The sequence below is a fragment of the Eimeria maxima genome, genomic scaffold, assembly GCF_000499605.1.
Source record: "Eimeria maxima Weybridge genomic scaffold, Emw_scaff44, whole genome shotgun sequence".
NCBI classification, from domain to species: Eukaryota; Apicomplexa; class Conoidasida; order Eucoccidiorida; family Eimeriidae; genus Eimeria; species Eimeria maxima.
The window spans coordinates 65,687-85,843 of NW_013563856.1; the positions used below are offsets into that span (position 1 = coordinate 65,687).

General features: G+C 46.8%; 5 protein-coding genes across 5 annotated transcripts; 1 reads left to right on the forward strand and 4 right to left on the reverse strand.

Moving 5' to 3' along the window:
* Positions 1-1,229: 1,229 nt before the first annotated feature.
* EMWEY_00007410 (porin, putative) lies at positions 1,230-3,670 on the reverse strand (the record flags this gene model as incomplete). The annotated part of the gene is made up of 7 exons (XM_013478474.1): positions 1,230-1,545; positions 1,713-1,824; positions 1,964-2,030; positions 2,190-2,312; positions 2,592-2,729; positions 3,176-3,246; positions 3,634-3,670. The coding sequence occupies 7 exons, from the start codon at positions 3,668-3,670 to the stop codon at positions 1,230-1,232; spliced, it is 864 nt and encodes a 287-aa protein (XP_013333928.1).
* Positions 3,671-5,260: 1,590 nt separating this feature from the next.
* Positions 5,261-5,713, reverse strand: EMWEY_00007420 (hypothetical protein; the record flags this gene model as incomplete). The annotated part of the gene is made up of 1 exon (XM_013478475.1): positions 5,261-5,713. One exon carries the CDS (start codon positions 5,711-5,713, stop codon positions 5,261-5,263), a length of 453 nt encoding a protein of 150 aa, XP_013333929.1.
* Positions 5,714-5,748: 35 nt separating this feature from the next.
* On the reverse strand, positions 5,749-6,228 carry EMWEY_00007430 (hypothetical protein; the record flags this gene model as incomplete). Its single annotated transcript, XM_013478476.1, has 1 exon — positions 5,749-6,228. One exon carries the CDS (start codon positions 6,226-6,228, stop codon positions 5,749-5,751), a length of 480 nt encoding a protein of 159 aa, XP_013333930.1.
* Positions 6,229-10,901: 4,673 nt separating this feature from the next.
* Positions 10,902-12,154, reverse strand: EMWEY_00007440 (hypothetical protein; the record flags this gene model as incomplete). Its single annotated transcript, XM_013478477.1, has 3 exons — positions 10,902-11,054; positions 11,372-11,449; positions 12,053-12,154. The coding sequence occupies 3 exons, from the start codon at positions 12,152-12,154 to the stop codon at positions 10,902-10,904; spliced, it is 333 nt and encodes a 110-aa protein (XP_013333931.1).
* A 2,137-nt stretch (positions 12,155-14,291) lies between these two features.
* Positions 14,292-17,979, forward strand: EMWEY_00007450 (hypothetical protein, conserved; the record flags this gene model as incomplete). Its single annotated transcript, XM_013478478.1, has 2 exons — positions 14,292-16,587; positions 16,937-17,979. The coding sequence occupies 2 exons, from the start codon at positions 14,292-14,294 to the stop codon at positions 17,977-17,979; spliced, it is 3,339 nt and encodes a 1,112-aa protein (XP_013333932.1).
* Positions 17,980-20,157: the final 2,178 nt, after the last annotated feature.

Below are 20,157 nucleotides of genomic sequence, written 5' to 3' on the forward strand. Positions count from 1 at the left end.
CTTCCACTGCACATTTAACAATTAGGAACCTTTTCTAATAAGACACAACTAGTTGGGGCTGTTTAAGAAAGCCTCAAGTCGCGCGGGGCGGCTGTTCTGCACCGGCGGTCAGGCGGTGGTCGGGGTGGTGGAGGGTGGCGCATAAGGTGGAAACACTGCTATAAATGTGCAGAGCGAATGACAATTTAAACACAAAGACTGAAAACAGCAATTATTTTCATCGTATCGAAACCAAATACATCAGATTTGGCCGGCACTGGATTAGCGTCCCGGTCGGCACAAGTGACCTGGTACTGCCACAAGAAAAACTGAGGCTCTGGTCCAAACTATTGAACTACAACAACTACAAACAAAACTACATCCTAAAAGCCATCTTCATCGCCTTATAAAGATAATTAAATGCTGCAGAACGGTTGAATGAGAGGCAAACTCCCGTAGTTGAAATTGCAGTTTCGGTACGGAAGGAAAGGTAGGGCCCTACCCAATAATCCGTTACAGACGCGGATAGTGCATCGTCACATGCCATTATATATGAAAATTGCGGCTTTCTTTTTACTTCTTAACAATGTTCCACAAGTTTAAACCAACTCATCGATGCGGTGTACTTGCCACCGACACGTCGCTCTGTAGGTGGTGTTTGTGCACCTGTCGGAGGGATTTTTGCACGAAAGCAAGTGCTCTTTCCGCTGAAATAGACGCAGCAAACAACTTCCCACAGCGAATGGTCAGTCGGGGTACATATCCACGAATCCGCGATGCAAACACACCTCTTTCTAGCCCATTGCCGAAAACACCAGCAGCCCGAAGTTCCGTAAACTTCACTGCGTGATTTTGGTTCCCATAAACTGAGGACGGAAAGGCTTAAGCAGTGTTAAACATTTGCACCGCTGACTTTGCGCCCTAAGACGCAAGACATACGACAGTCACGCAAATTTGAAGCGCCTGTCTCGGTGAGTAGCTAGTCTTCTTCAATTGTGATTTGCACAATGCATTTTTAGCAGGTTGCAAAAAGAGACATTCATTCCCCCCAAAGCATACTGCCGCTGCAGACTTTGCCGAAAAGATTATCAGCTGCAGCAGCTGACTGAATGGGGATTTTCTTCGGCTGTGCAACGAGGCACCATCACCACCAATACGGTTTTGATGCTTTTCTTCCTGGTAAAATAAAGTGGGTCTTCGCAGTTCGCTGTTGTTGCATGCATGAGTCTTCTCCTCGACACCGAGACCAATCAGGCGATCACATCGATCTTCACACCGTACTTCACACCATCTGCATTTTGTCCCTTTGACACGTCAAGCTGAGTGCCGACAGTGGCATGGAGGTAGTTGCAGAGTTTGTGAGTCACGGCAACAGCAAGGAGACCGTTCTGCGATATCTTTGACTTGATTGCTGTGTCCTTTTCATCGTTCATGTACCACAAACCGCCGAAAGTGATGTGGCTCTTGTTCTCAGGAATGTTGTATTCAATTTCCGCAGCAAGTTCTGCTCCACGGCCATCCAATGACTTTCCGTTCACACTCCCTATTATCTTTCCAAACATCAGGCTGCCAGCCGGTGCCCTGCAAGCCAAAATGCAACAGACGATGCATGCGCCTATGAATTTCTAGGGCACGTGCGCGAGTGTGCGCAGCTGCAAATGCCATATATGTGTCAATCCTAACATATAAATAGATATGAAACAGAAAAACAAAAATCGCAGGATCTGCCTCACGTTTTCACTGCAGCCATCCAGCTGCCGCCCTTGTTGCCAGGGGTCTGTCCGGTGTAAGAGGCACCGACAGCGTATTTCATGCCACCTGCGTCGAGTTTGCCGGAGACTTCGCCTAAAGAGGGAACAAAACCCATATGAATAAGTCAAAATCAACGAACTAAAGTTTAATTTTGCTAAAAAAGAAGCTGATTAGCATAAACAAACAGCCTGCACCCGCTACGTATCTCAGCTTTCCCTCTTCTGCTCCTCACCTCCGAAACGGAAACGGTCGTAGCTAAACGTGCCAGAGGAAACGAAAGTCCTCATCACGGGGTTCACCTGAAATTTGAAAACAGAAAAAATCCGATATAAAAAACGTTAGAACCAATATTACGGCGTCGGTGGAAAGAAGAGCCAATTGAACTTATTGAAGCATCAATAAGCATTTCAATAATAAATAGTTGAGTAAATAAACTATGCAGCTAGGGAAGGTCTGACATTCAATATGCTGTGAAAGCGAGGGGCCACATATTCGGTGGAGAAGTCGAACACGTCGAGTCCTGATTTATCTCCTTTTCGCTCATATTTTGATGAGAGAATCAAATTGGGAAGTTGAGGAACCTGAATAATTGCACAAGGACGCAGGAAACAATAGACACACACATGTATGTTTGCTTATTCGTCATTTACGTAATGCAGATTCTTCTCCGCATACAAGGAAGTAATTCGTTACAAGTTTCTGCATCGGTGCTAATTAATGATCATCAGTAAGACGAAGAGCTACTACAATAATGTGCTTTCTGCAGTATTTGCTATTGCCACGTTGCACCTTTTCTTGATAAGTTGCTACAACTAATACGCATTAATTATTCCTTCTTGGCTTGCAGTGCAGCACTGTACCTTGTAGGACAAGTCAACATAAGAACGGCCAGCAGAAAAGACCTTCAATTCTGCTGTTGCATCTCCTGCTGAGTAGACGAGAGCTGAAGAGGCTTCGAAGGCACTCATGCCAGTGATTCCTGCAGTGTTTATAATTTGCTGTAAATGAACAACAGAAAACAGCAACAAACAATAAACGCTAAACACGAGAAGGCGTGTCTGTCGAGGCGTAACACGTGTACAGAAGTTCATTTGCACCAACAAAAAGGTGCTGTCGAGAAAAAGAATAAACTGTATCAAGGGTAATTTATCCGTCTATTTTACACAAACACTACCACGATCACCTAAAACAAATGCTTCAGATTCTGAATCTATATAAAACAACTTGTGTCAACAATCCAGATCAATGCATGCACTCGGCTATAAGCGTAAGCTACAACAAACCCTTAAAACACAAACCAGCAAGACACACTGTTGCTTAAGCTTATATGCGAACAACACGATGTAAGGCTGGTGACAAGCACATTCTTCCTGAGGTCGTATTCCTCTAGTTGCCTCTGAAACTGCTTGCTCTGCTCTGTCTTCCTTCGCTACACACGCCCTACCGGGTTCTTCGACTTGTATTTGTACTCCAGCTCCCAGGGTTTCTCATGAGGAAATCCCTTTTTAAGCAGGTCTGCACAAAACGAACAAACGGCGAGCAGTAAAAGGAGTGATGCTGCCGGCGAATATAACAGACGAATGCCTGCGGTTCAAGGGCGCCGTGTCGAGACACAGCAGACGCTTCAGGAATGCTGGGAACCAGATCTATTGCAGAACGTGCTAAATTCTGAACTCATAAATCAATAGGATACACTTCAGAGACAGCTTCTACCTGCCTTCACCTCAAAAAGTGTGTTCCCAGGCGACAGCCTGCTGCAACTCTGCAGCTCCTCGGGAAAACGTGTGGAAGACAGAGTCACCTTTCCCAGGGTACCAACTGAAATACTACAAAACTAGTGTGAGCAAACCAACAAACAATTCATGAAAAACCTTCGGGTGTAGGGCATTTGGGCGCACATACCCGAGGCGGGTTTTCCGATATCTTTAAACAACACCATCTTGGTAGAAGACGTGAATTTGCGCTTTTGAACAAATAAATTGACAGGAACTATAAGTTAGGGTATTTTTAAAGGCTGCAGAAGACCCCAGCACTCCCCAGACACATAAGTCCTGAACACATGCACAGCCTTCTCGCGCCGCCCACATGGGCTGCTGGTGTAGGCGTTGCGCATACACCGCAGTGGCAGTAAGAACTTAATGCGGAAAAAAAGACAATTTTAAAATTCGATAAAAAATTATTAGAACAAATGCAGCGAATACGCCTGAGTAGCATAAACCCCAAATATCTCTTCTACTTGCTTGTTGGCAGCCTGTGTTTATGTGTGTAGTGTAGTGAACAGTACACTGTTACTACGTATGTTCACTAAGCTATTCTGATTAGGTGCACACTATGCAACTAACTACTAAAATCCATGATTCTCGCTAAAACCTCTGCTTAACACAACAAGTAGCCATTATACATTCGAGTTCTTATTATTGTTAGGGAAGAAAACCCAGAATAGTAGAACTGGTCCTCGACCCTCCTTAGAGTCAGCGCCAGAGTCACAGCAACTGCCTCACACCCAGCCCCAAGCTGGTGCCGGCCGGCGAGCACTCTGATCGTATTAAGCTTCTTTTCTATTTTATAATGTCCTAATCCCTTATATATTCGGTAGTATTTATTCCTTTTTCCTGATACTAGTCCTCTAGAGGCCACTCCAGAGGTCCATTGTAGTGCCCGTACAATACAACTTCCTCCCTCGTCCGAACTGGGAACCCCTCCGAGTTTGTTTATCTCTCTTCTTCTCTAACCTCGATTTTCCCAATTGTCGCTATCTGGATGTTCCATGTTTCTGGAGTAGAGGCCCTACCTGCTGTAGGGTCGTGCTACGCTTTGTGCTTTCTTTCACCTGCCACACCCTTTACTATACTGCATTTCCTTTTACTCTAAACCTCCCACTATTAGTGCCTCCATTCGAGTGGCTATTACTAGTAGACCTAATGACTAGTTTCTCTACCCCGGTGCCTGTATTTATTTGCGCACAGCTACTTAGTTCGCATGCCTATTGTGTGGTATCATACAACTGCGCAAGTGTCTGTGTGATCCTATGCTAAACTACTAATTATGTGGATGACACAATAACGCAGAAATGGTGCTCTAGCACCCCTCCTCCCTTCTATAACACGAAATAATAACAACATGCCAGGCAGCGCATAGGCACGAATCGAAGCGGGCACAAGGTCTGTGTGCTACCCGTCAGGGCAGGGTCTGTCGCCACTGCGCACTGAACACCTGTACACTCATATGCATAACTTACGTCGGGTCGCTCACCCCTCGTACTCTCTACTAATGGATTCCCCGCCGTTGCCTTGTCCACTCTCCGTTTGGCTGGCGGCAGCGCACGCCACCTTTGCTGCCTTTTGTTCAGCCGGTGGTCAGTAGATACTATCCTTGTGTTAACCTTGCACCGTGACCCTTTGTTCGAACGGTTGGCTCCCTCAGTACGAGAACTTGCGGTCAACGAGCTATGCCTATTATCTATCACACTCCGCGCCGATGTTGGGCAGCCTCGAGCATAGTGACACCGACCTCCACACCTCTTTAATTTCTAGCCTTCCCTCTCAGCTCTGGGGGAGGCAGAAGGGCATTCTCGGGCCTCTTGCCCCCTTCCCTTGCACCCAATACACACTACCCCTGCCCCGTCAAAGGGTGGGGGCTCAATCCGGGCATTGACGTCCCTGGGAACAACGAGAGGCCCGGATCGCCAAGTATCTTCGGGGAGATACTGATGGATTTCGGCCACGCTCTTCCAGTGACCCGCTTCCTCGTTCCTCCAAGGTTCGGCTAGGGTGGCTAAGTCTGCAGCTGCCGCCCTCCAATCTTCGTGGTGAACAGTACCATGTTTTGTGACAAGCTGCCGCAACTCGAGGGAGAGGGTACCAAGAAAATACCCAAGCCAATCATCGTCCGATAACGACGCCTCCTTACAAGGAATCTGGCCAAAGGTTGCGATGTAAGTACTGTGATCGCCAGGCCGTGGCTTAGCTGCTATCAGCTGCATGATGTCTGCACGATTTATCATGCAAAAGCCTCGGGTCAACTCCCGCTTCGCCGTAGCCCGTCTGACATATTCGTGCCGATGTCTCGGAGGAGATCCCCGTAATCACGGGCATTCCATGCAAGGTACTCGCCTAATTCGTTGCCCCAACTGCCCACGGGCAACTCCATTTTCTCGAACCGATACTCCATAAGGGATAGGAAAGAGGCCATGTGCTCTGCGGTTTCACAGGGGACAGGGTGCCCCATGCAACTTGACTCTCGGGACTCTCCCTTGTGAAGCAGTAAGGTTTGCATCCAGGTGGAGTCCTTTCGGAGTTGTGCAATCGCTTTCCCGTGCGTGTCATTTGCCGTGTTCTCGGCTGGTGGGTTTGGGTGCGTAGTCCCCGGCAACGGTTCAGTGTGATCTGGAAGGGCGGGGTAGTTCGGGCGACGTGTTCCCGGGACTAGCCGGTCGGAATTTCCTGTCGTCGGAGATTGCTTCGGTTGAAGGAGTAGGGGCGGGCACCACTCAGCCATTACGAAGGAGCATCGGATTGAGATCGGTGCTTTGCCTCGTATCCACAGGTTAGTACAAGTGTCAAAACAAAGAGAGGAGGAGACTATTGCAGGTGATCTCGGGTTAGGTGTTTTAAGTCCCCCGAACGGCCCCCAAATATAGTAAACAGCTGGCCAACACTGTTACTACGTTTGTTCCCTAAGCTATTCTGATTAGGTGCACACTATGCAACTAACTACTAAAATCTATGATTCTCCCTAAAACCTCTGCTTAACACAACATATAGCCATTATTCATTCGAGTTCGTATTATTGTTAGGCAAGAAATTCCAGAATAATAGAACTAATAGTGTCCTAATCCCTGAGATATTCGGTAGTATTTATTCCTTTTTCCTGATACTAGGCCTCTAGAGGCCACGCCAGAGATGCATTGTAGTGCCCGTGCGCTACTTATAGTGCACAGGCACTCTCAGGTGTGACCTGTAGAGGCTTAGGTCGCTAAAGGGAATAAATATTAAATATTTTTAGGGACTAGGGCATTATTAGTTAGGAAAAGGAATTAATACTACCAATTGTTCCTGGGATTGGGGCACCGTTAGATAAAGTCGTAGCTTACGAAGGTCAATATGCTAGATATCCTCGCCTGCCGTGTATTGCAATGCATAGACACTACTTTGGACCCCAGATATGACTTCTAGAGATCTAATAAATGGTAAAAGAGATAAATACTATTTACTATATCTTTGATTGTGGCATTTTTATGTAGTTAGCAGCTTTATAGCTAAGTCGCCTGACTGTGTTGTCGCTGCTTTTCTATGTCCCCGCTATCTGATAGGCCAGGCACTGATCCCCAGTGAAGACCGGGGGCCAGTTCTGTTTATTCTAGTCAGTCAGTTCTATTATTCTGGGGACTTTTCTCATTCATAATGGAGACTTGAACATGATGCTACAAGATGATATATGAGCCTTGTGTTGTGCTTTGTTCGGGACCTCCCTAGCCTCCATCAGTCAGGAAGATGCGGAGGTCCCGGGAACCACTTCGCTGACGGATAAAGTAGAGGAATCCTTAGCCAAGAGTCTCCATAGAACACACCCACTCAGACAAGTGTCAGAGGCGGCACAAGCAACTGCTCGTCAGATTATAGACGTGTTGCGGGAACACCGCGTGGTTTTCCCTGATGAACGTCCCTCAGGGCTGCCGCCGAGGCGCCCGTATGATCAGAGGATCCTTCTTGGACCAGGGGTTGATCGCATATCTTGTCGATACCTTGATCTCCCGATCCACGCTACCCTAAATGCACTCACGATCGTTCCGGACTTCCCTCTCCCTCCCATCTTCACTATTCTGGAGATGCTGGGGGGGCCAAATTCTTTTTATTAGGCCTGGAGTCTGGCTTCTACCGGATCAGGATTGCAAGGGAGGAACGCTGGAAAACTCCCTTCCATTCGGTCCTAGGCCTGTGTGAATGTAAGGTGATGCCCTTTGGCCTTAAGGGCGCACCAGCAACATTCCAGGCTAGCACAAGCACCTATCTGCAGCCCTTTACTGGGCCTACCTGTATAAGTACCATGATGATGTCACAGCCGGCCATCGGGGCCGGAAGACGACGTTTCTCGACATTAGCAAGCACTACTACTGGCCAGGCATGCGTGCTTACACTAACGCCTACGTGGATTCATGTACGCAGTGTCGAGCCTCGAAGTCAGCCGGTCGGAAACCAGCTGGCCTCCTACAGCAGCTTGTCATTCCGTCAAGACGGTGGAGTCACGTGAGCCTAGACCTCGTCACGGACTTACCCCGTACGGCCTCGGGAAACGACGCCATTCTTGTGCTGGCGGACAGCCTTAGCAAGATGGCCCACTTCATCCCTACAAGGGAAACGTTGTCCGCCACGGACACTGGTGTTCTTCTGGCGATCGCCTGATCCGCTGTCATGGTTTTCCAGAAATCCTCATCGGTTCCAGTCCGAGGTGTGGTCCAAGCTGTGTACATGGTTCCACATCAGGCGAGCAATCTCCTCCCCTTACCATCCCTAGACTGATGACCAGACGGAGAGGGTTAACAGGACCTTGGAGCGGATGCTGCGGACGAGAGAGAATGGGGTGGCCTGCTACCTGCTCTGGAGTTAGCGTACAATACCACTCACTATTCCTCGATGGAACTTTCTCCGTTCGAGGTTATGATCTGTGAAAACCCGGTAACGGCAGCTGACCTGGATATTCTTGGTTCTCTCTTCCCCTGTTGTGGCAGAGGTTAATACTTAGACCTACTGCCACCTTCGCAGAAGACGCCAATCTGAGCTCGGAAGGTGCGTAGCAATACTACTACTAGCGGACAGATACCCAAGTTAACGTACGAGCGATCGATAATTGAGTAATATTTTTAAACATTAGTTAATCAGAGGTCTAACGTTGGTTAGGAGACGTTCATACACGAAAATCAGACGTTAGCATCACCGCCTGAAATTAATCAGCGGCACACGCTGGGCAGACTAGCCAAAGTACAGCCAGGATGAATAGTTTATCTGCCAACCAATCGCACACTCCTATAGTTGACACAACACATGGGGACTTTGGCGAAGGAAATTGGCATAGCACATGTGAGGAGAGCAAGGGAAACTTAGTTGGAGAGCAAACAGGGGGAAACCTGCATAGCAAAAACACGCGCAGCAACACAACAGCACTGGGGGCATCAATAGAGGGACACAACAGAGCAGCGAAAGAGTAGATCAGCGTTAGGAGGAACGTCCAGTCATTTCACACTTCAGAAGAGTCAGACAGACCTGAGATGGCAACACACAAGGAGCACAATGTCCCCGCAATACAGCACGAGGCAGAGCAGAAGCTGACACCTCCCCTAGGGGACTTCCGGGGACGCCGAAGACTCCTAGTAGAGGGAGACAATAAAGGAAACAATAAAGGAGACATGAACGGAGACAGGGGATAATAAGGAGATAAAAGGAAAAAAGGGGGAGAAAAGGCAGAAAAGGGACCCAATAAATAAAATAAACAAAAGAAAAACATACACAAGAATAAATAAATAACTAAATAGATGGAAAAAAAATATAAAGGCGAGAGTCACTTTAAAATCACAAGGAACAGCAGCAGGACGGGCAGCAGTAATTGCGGCAGTTGAAGCAGCAGTCGCGGTCTTGGTCGAGTAGCATTGATGGAAACCCAGGGATTCAGCGAGTTTCATGAAACAGAGGTATGATGTTCGCGGGAGACTGAAGACACATCGACCTCCAGGAGCGGGGCCAACGAGGACAGCAGGAGAAGCAAAGAAGGAACGACGAAGCTGAGTGAAGGGGACGGCGAGGCACTTTTTGTCCCGAAGAGGGGGAGAGGGTGTCGGCACACCGATACCGGAAGCGGAACGAAAATTAGATGCCGGTCAAGCACAGAAGAAATGTGAAGATCAAGATGTGGAGAAATTAATGTCAAGCAATAAGAGTCGATAAACCTTACAGCGGAGGAGAACCTCCAGATGCGGTAGACGGGGACACGCCCGCGAAATGGAGGTTTCGGCGTCGGCACACCCGATACTGGAAGCGGGACGTTAATTAACTGCCGATCAAGCAGAGAAGGAAACGCAGATTAACTGCCGATCAAGCAGAGAAGAATTGTGAAGATCGAGTTTGGAGAACATAATGTCAAGTTACAAGAGTCGATGAACCCTACAGGGGAGGGGCACTACAATGGACCTTCGAGGTGAGTCCTCGGGGCCTGGTAGCTCGAAAGGGCTTACATAAGATAGAATATTTAAGGATTTAGGGCACTTTTAGGGAAAAGGAAAACCTAATAGGATCAGAGTGCTCGCTAGCCTACACCGGCCATGGGATTGGATGTGAGGTTGGTGCTGTGACTCTGGCACTGACCTCTGGGAGGGTCAACAGTCAGTTCTAATATTCTGGGTTTTCCCGTAAAAATATGGACTCAAAATATGTTTTAGAAATTAATATTATATTAAATTGATACGTCTGTTAAATGCGAATGGAGAATAGATTACAGTAGTGGAGTGTACACCTAGTTAGTCATACCGAGGAGACATACGTAGTAACAGGGAAGCTCAGCTGTTCACTACACAAAGTGGCGACAGAAATATTGCGCAGATCCTAAATGCAGAGTTGTCGAGTACGCAGTTGGCGACAAGGTGTGGCTCAGCGCTAAACACCTTCCGGCCTTAAACAATTGCTCAAAGTTTGCGCCCCGCTACACAGGCCCATTCACGGTGACGGAACGCAGAGGGAAAGTCGCTTACCGTCTCACCTAACCCACCTCCTATACGGGACATAACGTACTCCATGTTTCCCAACCGGCAGTGGATTGCGCACCAAAGACAAATAATCCGCTGTCTGCGGCTGATTCTGTGCCGTTGGGGGCTGAGGAGGGCTCGAGTGGTCTTGTTTCACTGCTGCTGCAGGCGCGTGCTCTATGCGATGCGATAGTTTGGCGAGCGATGTCTCGTACAGACATGCGGCCGGGCCTCCTGTGGGCCCCCTGCAGCTGACTCAGTTGATGGTTTGCTGATTCCACGCTTGGAATCAAGCTTTGGACCTCCTGCCGGTTATTAGGCTGCCCCAACATTCCCTTAAACCTCTCCTTTGCGGTCGCCTTCTAGGACGTGAGCGACGGCCGCTCAGTTGTGGGGCCCCCAAAGAGGGGCCGCTGATCTCATCCATCTCGTCTTCCCGCTATTCCAAGACATTTTCACAGTCGCTAGAAGTGTCAGAGGCTGCGCTGATGTACTCAGCCGCATCCTCCATTTCGGCGTTAACGCCCCTCTGCTCAAGGGCGACGGGCGACTGCGGCTCTGCTGCCGCAGCATGATGCAGATCGAGATCTGCCTGTGTAAATTGTTTTCCAAATAATTAGAACAAGATGGGCAGAAAAGGAAGTGGTTATCATGCTACACTGCTGAGGGTGTGGGGAGCGATCGGACGCGTGAACCCAGGCGGCAATGTTGCATGTCGAAAATCGACAGAACATTGCCTCCTGGGGGTCATAGATGACAAGATTATGATAGAAAATCACAAAAACTAGTTTTTAAAAATTAAGATATCCAAACGCTTCGTCATCTAATCAGAGACAGGAAGCCCAAGTTCCTTGGGAAGCTCAAGTGGGTTGGCAGTCAGTTCCCAATGAAGCAGGTAACCCAACTGACCAATTCCTTGTGGAGTACATCCTTGATCAGCGGGACACGGGGCCTCCGTTCGCTATCACGTGAAATGGGGAGGCGCACCTGAGGAAAGAGCAACATGGGAACCAGCACATCACCTTGAATGTTGTCCGGCGCTGATCCGAGCGTGGAAACGCCGCCGGCGCGAGCAGCAACGAGAATTACGCAATCAGCTCCCTTCGCCTAGGCCTGGCTCTCCTTCCTCGCCTTCTTGACCTCCAGGTAAGTGTAGCAGCCCTTAGTGTCCCAGGGGGGGGGGAGAGAGGGTGCCGGCTCATCCTGATGGTCCACTATATGCTTTCACACTGTTGGGGTTGCATCGGGTTAAGGTAGCACGGGCCAGTTGCAGTAGTCGGGGTACCCATAGACTTGTGGTGCATGAATAGAAGAAGAGTGAAAACGAACCAAGATAACATAGCTATACGTAGCGGAAGAGACAGAAATCAGAAGTATCCGTAGTATTTATGAGGGTTAATGAGTAAGAGATACAGTTTGGAGCCTGGCTACGCAACAGTAGCCCGCCCCCTCGTTGAGCTCACACGAAAAGGGGCCCCATTTTAAGTGGACGGAGGCGCACACACAAGTGGTGCGATAACTCAAACAAAAGTTCATCGATTACACCACCCCACAAATTCCCGACACCGCGAAGCCCTTCGACCTGTTTACCGACGCATCTGGGTACGCATTGGGCGCCGCCCTGGAGCAAGAGGGAAGATCAATGGGATTCCTGAGCCAGAGAATGAATCCCAAGCAGATAAGGTGATCCATTTACAATCAGGAGCTCCTGGCCCCTGTCACCGCCCTTGACAAGTGGGCGCACTTGCTGAGGGTTTCCAAAGTCACCGCCTACTCAGACCACCAGGATCTCACTCACTTGCAACAACTCAAAGCGTCAAAACCTCTCCGCGGCCTCACCGCGGATTGTAAATTCTTGCTGTTGAGGCACGTGGTGTTGAAAGAACCTAGCTGTACCTAGTACTGATAACTATTATCAAGTAGCACGCACCCAAAAATACAGAATGCGAAATTTTTGGTCCTCGTGGCTTTTGAAACTGCAACGACTACCGAATAATTAGACGGGACCCAGCATTAAGCTGCGATGTTCACGCACATGCATTCAACACTTGCCGACAGCGCAAGGATGGCCTGTAGATTGTCCCGAGGAATGCTCTCTAGCAAACCGCTCTAATAACCTCTGGCGTCCCCCTGGCAGCTCCAAGGAACTTGCAGTTCGATTCACTGTTGTATTTGCCCCTCCATGGCATTCCAAAGCATGACCGTGAATTTTGCATAGGACGTATGTACGGTGTGGAAAGGGAACGTACAACTGAAGAACGCCGTTTCGATTGGTTCCACTAGGTATCCCGGTCGATGCTGTAGTGCTTCACATGCAGCCTACTGCTGAGCTGAGTTACAAATGTGATCACATGTGTATTTAAAAGAGTAAAATATAAGCAATTTGGAAAGAAACCGTAGTCTCGAGTTCTGAAGACGGTGTGACATGTATGCTGAGGGTAATGGCTGCTGCGTTCTCACTATCTGCCTATGCATTGGCATTTAACGATTTAGCAATAGTTCGGCAAGAGCTTTCGAACGAAAGTATATATTTGCCATCCGGTGCTAGTCAATGAGTATGCATCGTCCCGCCCTGCTGAGATGGTGAGGTTGGTTGTTCGCTCCTGCGTGCCGTGAACCATCCAGTGTTACCAAACGGCATTCAGGTGCTGGATCTTAGCCGAATAGTATTGTGATATGCAACTGGAGCAAAACATTTGACAGTTCCTTAAAAGCAGAGGGCCTCCTTCCCCTGTCTCCTGGCTTCCTGTGCTGGGAAGCACAAGTGCATGGAGCTGCGGATAGAGGATTCTTCCTGCCATAGGTTGCTACGCACCTCCCCTGAACGCAGAGCATACCAGTCCCACATACAATCATATACGAGCCCTCTCGTATGTACAGGCGCTGCCGATTGTCTTTGCGTACTGTTGCCTGTGTAGCCCCTTTTCAAGAGGGTAGGTTTGGGGTTCATCTCCACACTCTGCACGAGCTTGACTACATATAATTAGTCATGCCCCATAATCTGCCAGGGCTGGTTTTGTATGTTACTGTTGGGTGCTTTGTAGAAGGGGAAGAAAATCGGGGGTAAAGTGATCATAAAATTTGACGGGAATCAAGTGTTCGCAGCAAAGTCTTCTTAAACAAATATTAAAAGTAGTTTTTCCAGTTTTTCATGCATAACTCACGGGTGCACTATCGAGGCCCTTGGTGTACTGCAAGGGTCTGGGGCTCAGTGGGGATTTTACGGCTTGGCAGTACTGCTTAAAAATACACAGACGAAAATATAATACTGCAATTTTCGAACAACACCGCCAGAAACGGCAACCGCAGCAGCAACAACAGCAGCATCGGTAGCAGCAGCAGACCAGTGGTGTATTTAGCCCCCTGTCTGTGTCTCATGCACCTCGACGTCTTCCGTTCTATGCAGCGTCTTACCTTCGTTTTTTTTAAATTTAATTTGCCTTTTTTTCTCTTTACAGCTTCGATGCCCCTGTGCTGCTGCCTCCCTTCTGTCTTCTTATCGTGGCTTTGCAAAGCAAATGCCTTATCTCCGTCCCCGCCAGCACACACGCACAGATTCCAGGCTCATTTGCACTTGAACAATACTCCCTACACCATAGAGCCTAAGCCATAAACACTAAATCCTAAGCCCTGACCATTAACCACGGTGGTTCTTCCACCCTCCGTCTCGGCAGGATACCTTGGCAAGGGTGTTGAGTGTTGTAGCTTTTACTGTTCCTAGGAGAGGAGATATAAAACCTTCATATACGCCTTTTAGTGTTTAGGGGTTTACGAGCTAGAGGACAAACCTGCCGTGGACGTGCATCACGCCGGAAACGGCGGGGGATCAATGGGGGTGGATGCACAAAACACCCAGGCTGCAGCAGCAGCAGCAGTTGCAGCAGCAGCTGCTGCTGCAACCACAACATCTTCAGATGCTGCGGATTCAATAGTATCACCAGAAGCAGCGGTGGCAGCTGCTGCACCAACACCAGCGGCTGCAGCGCCAGGGGCAAAGACGACTGCGACTGCAGGAGGGCACTCTTCAGCAGCGGAATCAACTGCAGCACCAGAAAAATCTGCTGCAGCTGCTACAGCACGAACGACTACAGCACCAACAGACAAGGCTGCAAATGCACAGACGGGGTCGCGTTCTGCTGCTGCGGAACGCTTACGTTTGCTGCTATCTTGTTGGAAGATGCGTCTAGTGTCTGCTTTTTTTGCGCTGACGTTACTGCTGCTGCTTTTGTTTGTTCTGTCGTTCGTTTTGAGGCAGTTGAATCCTGTTCAATACCACCAGCCGCAGTCGACCCTCCTAAGCTCCAGTGCAATGCTTCTTCTTCTTCAGAAGCAACAGAAGCAGCAGCAGCGCCAGCAGCAAAAACAGCAGAAGCAGCAGAAGGAGAAGCAGCACCAACAACAGCCGCGGGGGGTAGAAGAAAATTTGAGGTCTGAACAGCAATGCCCACTGTCGCCGCCTCCGGAGCAGCTGCTTCTGCAGCAGGAAGAGGGCGTCAGCACTTGCCCTTCCCTCAACGTTTGCAGCAGCAGGGCGAACCTGCTACTTAAGCAGCTGTCGAACAAGAAACAGCAAGTGCAGCAAGCTTCTGTTGATGCGCAATACTCGGCGTCTCCTGCTACAGAAGCTGGAGAAGCTACAGGAACTTCTCACCCTTCCGTTGCACCAGCGGCACCACCAGCAACAGCAGCAGCAGTTGCTGCTGCTGATGCATTTGAAGGGTGTTCAATGCTTCGAGTATCTTTCGGCACCCAGAGGAAAAAGCGGGAAACGGTTTACCCAAAGCTGCAGCAAAAACAGCAACTGGAGCAGCAGCAACACAAGGAAGAGGACCATCTGGGTCAGGAGCACAAGCATCTCCTGCACCTGCACAAGCAGCAGGTGCAGCAGCATCAGCAGGAGCATGAGCGGCAGCAGCAGCAGCAGGCTGGGGAGCTGTTAGGTTACTGGCACCGCATGCACTCCGTGTATGCAGCAGCAACACCCCCTACATTTATTAGCGACAAACATTTCATTTTGCAGCAGCAGAACGAACATTTCTGGACTGTTACCAGTAGCAGCAAAGAAGGAAGTGTTGTAGCCTATGCAACAGCAGCAGCAACAAGAAGCAGCAGTAGTAGCCGCCAACACACACTCACCTGGTGGGTCAAAAAACCCCTGCAGCAGAAGCAGCAGCAACAGTGGGACTGGGTCCGCTCCTTGGTTTGTGAGTGTGTGGCTACTGATTTCGTTTCCTTGCCTGCCTCTCCTCCTACCTCAGCTGTGTCTTCCTCTCGCGACACTCTTTTTGGCCTAGAAGCAGCAATTTCTGTTGCGTGTTTTGGTGCCGATGCTTCTGCATTCTTTTTTGCTGCCGACAACCAGAATATACACCCTAGTTGCTTTCAGCTGCTGCTGCAGCCAAGCGGAAGCCAGCTACTATTGTTGGAGCGTTTGCTAGAGGCTTCACAGGCACTCCTGCAGGACCTGCAGCAGCAGCCGATTTTGCAACCACCGCAGCAGCAACAACAACACCAGGGCCAACAACAGCATCCGGAAAGCCAAGGAGACGGAGAAAAACAGAGTGACGAAGAGAAAGAAGAAAGCGAGCAGGAGAAGGAACGAGAAGAAGGAGGAGAAATAGATGCAGCACAACAGCAGCAGCAAGAGTTCTGCCCCCGGCTGCGAGTCTGGGGTGGTTTAGGGGCGGGAGCAGCGTCAGGGTGTACAGGCAACTTTGTTTTTATATCAAAGCTGTTCGATGACGACAGACTCCTCTTCAGCTCCTTCTCCCTAGATGGGAGGAAGATGTTTCTGATCCTTGAAAAAGACAAAATTGTATGTGGAGCGGAAACTGCAGTACCAGCAGCACTGGGGATTCACACGCAAGACAGCGGCAACACCAGCAACAGCAGCACAATCTCGTCATTCGATGTCGGGCGAGGTGAAGCGCCATTTTCTGCCGAATTCAGCAGCTGTCGGCAGCAGCATCAACAACAACAGCAGCAGGAGGAGCTAAGCCGGCAGAATCAGCGGCAGAAGCAGCAGGCGAATCATTCTCTGCTGCAACTGCTGCTGATGAGCAACACGGTACAGTTGGAGGGATTTTGGCTACGAGAAGATGGAAGCTACACACATGCGAAGATGGGTCTCAGCTGCTGCGCCAACACTGACGAAGGTCCAAAGACCACAACATCCTAACCGTAAACCCTAATTATTTATCCTTCAACCTTCCGGATTCGTCGATTCTATTGGGAAATTCCGTTGCATATTCTTGGACCTTATGTTGGGAGTCTCATTGTTGAGGGTTTAGGGTTCGGGATTAACAAAGGCTGCACGGAGGGGAGATTCGTACAGCTACGTATATACAGAGTCGTGTGTAGTGTAGCAGGAGCACCTTCTTGTTTGGGGTTTGTGCTGGGGCAGCAGTGGAGCAGACGTTGTTTAGGGTTGAGGGTTTAGATTTTGTGGTTTGGGCTTTGAGGTTTTTTTTGCAGGGTTGGAGGACAATTTGTGTTCGGCTCTGTCTGTCGTCGGTTCCCCCTTTGCAGTATTAAATGGTCTGTGGAGGCAACAGGGAACTCACAACAGGAGGCCAGTATTCATCAAACGTGTCAGCAGGATTACCCTTGCTGCTGCTGCCCCTGCTGCACTTGTTGTTCCCGCAGGTGCGGAGGATGCAGCGACGGGGCTAGGCGCTGCAACAGCAACAGCAGCCATAGCACATACAGGAGCAGCAGCTACTGGATTGGAAGGGTTAGGAGCAGCAACGAAAGGCACTTCGTCAGCAGCAGTAACAGAAGGCATGTTGCTGCTGTACTATGATACAGCAGGTTTCTGGGCAGTATCTGTCTGTAAGGGAGGTGAAGACCTTCTACGGTGTGCAGGCAGCTCAGGGCGAGCGTACAGCAAAGCTAATCAGGAGGGAAGAGAAGGAGGCATTAGCATACATGGAGAGGAAAAAGAAAGGAAGAGGCACCGGATGGCCCAAGGGGCGACTGCTGCATCAGAAGAGGCAGGCAAACCAACAGAGGCAAAGAACCCGAAGAACGCCAGAACAAACAAAGCGCAAGGTACGCAAGAGGAAGAAGGAGAGATAATAAAGACGGATAAGGAGACAAAAACAAAAGAGGGGAGTGTTTATCATGAGGAACAAAGCATAACCACAAACAAGAAACGAAGCATGCGAAGAGAGGAACCTAATGAGGGAGACGGATACGTACACAGTAACAAGAAAGAGAAAGGTGTAGTATTCATGAGAGAAGCAGAAAGGAGTTCAGTATACACCCCAAAACTAATTGCTGTTTCTTTTGCAGATTCTCCCTCTCCTCCATCGGGCCCTTGGCTGTTTTTTTATAGCCAAGGGAATAACAACAAAAACCTTCAAAATGAAGGAAGGACAAGAGTTAAATTAACAACACAAGAAGCTGCAGCAAAAGCAACAGCAGCAGCAACAGCAGCAAAAGCTGCGAATACATATCAACATTCAGTTATCTATAATCTTAGCGTGGGTTGCACGCACAGCAGAAAGCGGCTATAAATAGGCCTTATTCTCTCTCTTTTTTAAGAGAATTCATGAATACAATTGACAATTATAATAATAATAATTATTATTATTATTTTTATTTATTATTATTGTTGCCTTCATGACCATTATAGCAATAAAGACAGGGTATACGTGAATAATGCATGCATAAACAAGGATGCATTGCATACAATGCTGCATAAGAAACACAATAAACAAAAAAATAGATTAGTTATAGTATTGAATTATATAAGGTACATATAATTCAATTATTTTCCCTATAGAATAGCAATACTTTGCTTGCTCTTGGCTGCTGCCGAGGCAGCAGACAGACAGACAGACCACTCCTTTGTATGACAGCAGCAGAGGAATAAAAGAAAGAAGATAATCTACGTATTACTGCGTTGCCTACTCGCGCCTACTCAACACGCAGAGGACGAGTTTGTTCCTTTTTATTGTTTCCTTTTATTGGATTTCCTCCCCCCTCTGCATGCATGGCGTGTTGTTGGTCATATGTTGCTAGGTATATTCCTTGTTATTTAGGTATATACAACAATAAGATAAGATTTGCCTCCCTGCTACATCGCTAGCTGTACACCTTCGTAGTTAACTCTGTCTAGCTAGCTGCTGCAGCTGCTATTGCTGCAGCAGTAGCTGCAATAGATACAACAAGCTCATTGATGCCTATTTCTTGTTATGCTTACTGTCTAACACTAAACCCTAAACCCTAGATACCTCCAAGAAAAATACCTCATATCTCCTGCTGTACACAACCTTCTTCTACCCCCAAACCCTAAACCCTAAACCCTAAACCCTAAACCCTCGAAATAAATTTGAAACCCTTAAGATAAATTAAAAGGTTGGATGCTTAGCAATAGGAGTTATTTCCCCTGTAGACCCTCATATGCATAACTTTACTCGCTGCCTGCTGCTCTCTCTCCTCCTTCTCTCTCTTATAAGAGAGGGGGGCCTATATAGGGTGAGGGTTTAGGGTTTATATCTTTGAAGGCCATAACGAATAAGCATAAAGAAACCCTAAACCCTAAACCCTCATAAACCCTCAACAATCCATATCTCTTCTTATCTAGGTGTTATTCATGTACACCTTTATATATATATATTTATTTATATATTTATTTACTACTATTTATACCGCTGCCTCCTTCTGCATGCAAACTTTTTTCTTTATTATTTTTATATATGTATATATATATTTATTTATTTATTTATTTATTTTATATAATATATATATAATATATTATATAAAATATTCATGTATATATATATATATATATATATACATTTATATGTACATTTATTATACACACAATACGTATAATCATATATACTAAAGGAGATAAAGAATAAATAAATAAATAAATAAATAAATATATATATAATATTTATATATATAAATATATATTTATATATTTATATCTTATTAATCACAACCATAGCATAAGTAAACAAACACAGATGTCCGTAACATATAATATGCATATATATATATAAATATACAATAAATATACAATAAATATACATTATTTATTTATTTATTTATTTATTTATTTATTTATTTATTTATTTACTTTATTATGCGCATATATATATATATATATATATTAATAAGTATTTATCTTTTTCTTTACATTACCTTTTATTTAATTAATAAATATTTACTCGTCAACAGACACTGCAAAGCCAAACCCATTCTGCTGCTGCTGCTGCTGCTGCTGCTGCTGCTGCTGCTGCTGCATTTGCTGCAGTTGCTGCAGTAGCTATTGCAACAATAATACAATTATGTAAGAGAAACAATATATTAATTATATTTATATATGTATAAATAAATATATAATATATATTTATATTTATTTATTATACATATATATATAAATAAGCAACTTCTTCCTTATTACTACTTATAGGTATATACACCAACAAGAAACAAACAACCAACTTATGCCCTCCCTATCCAATAAAAGGGCAATAATAAACAAATATAATCATTAAATTAATTAAATAATTAATTAATTAATTAAATAATTAATTAATTTAATTAAATTATATACTTTTTATAGGCAGCACTTATCCAAATACTACTGTGCTACTTTTCTCTCTTTTTTCTTATACAACACCTGTTATATATAACAACACATTTACTCTTTTTTTTTTTTTTTTTTTTTTTTTTTTTTT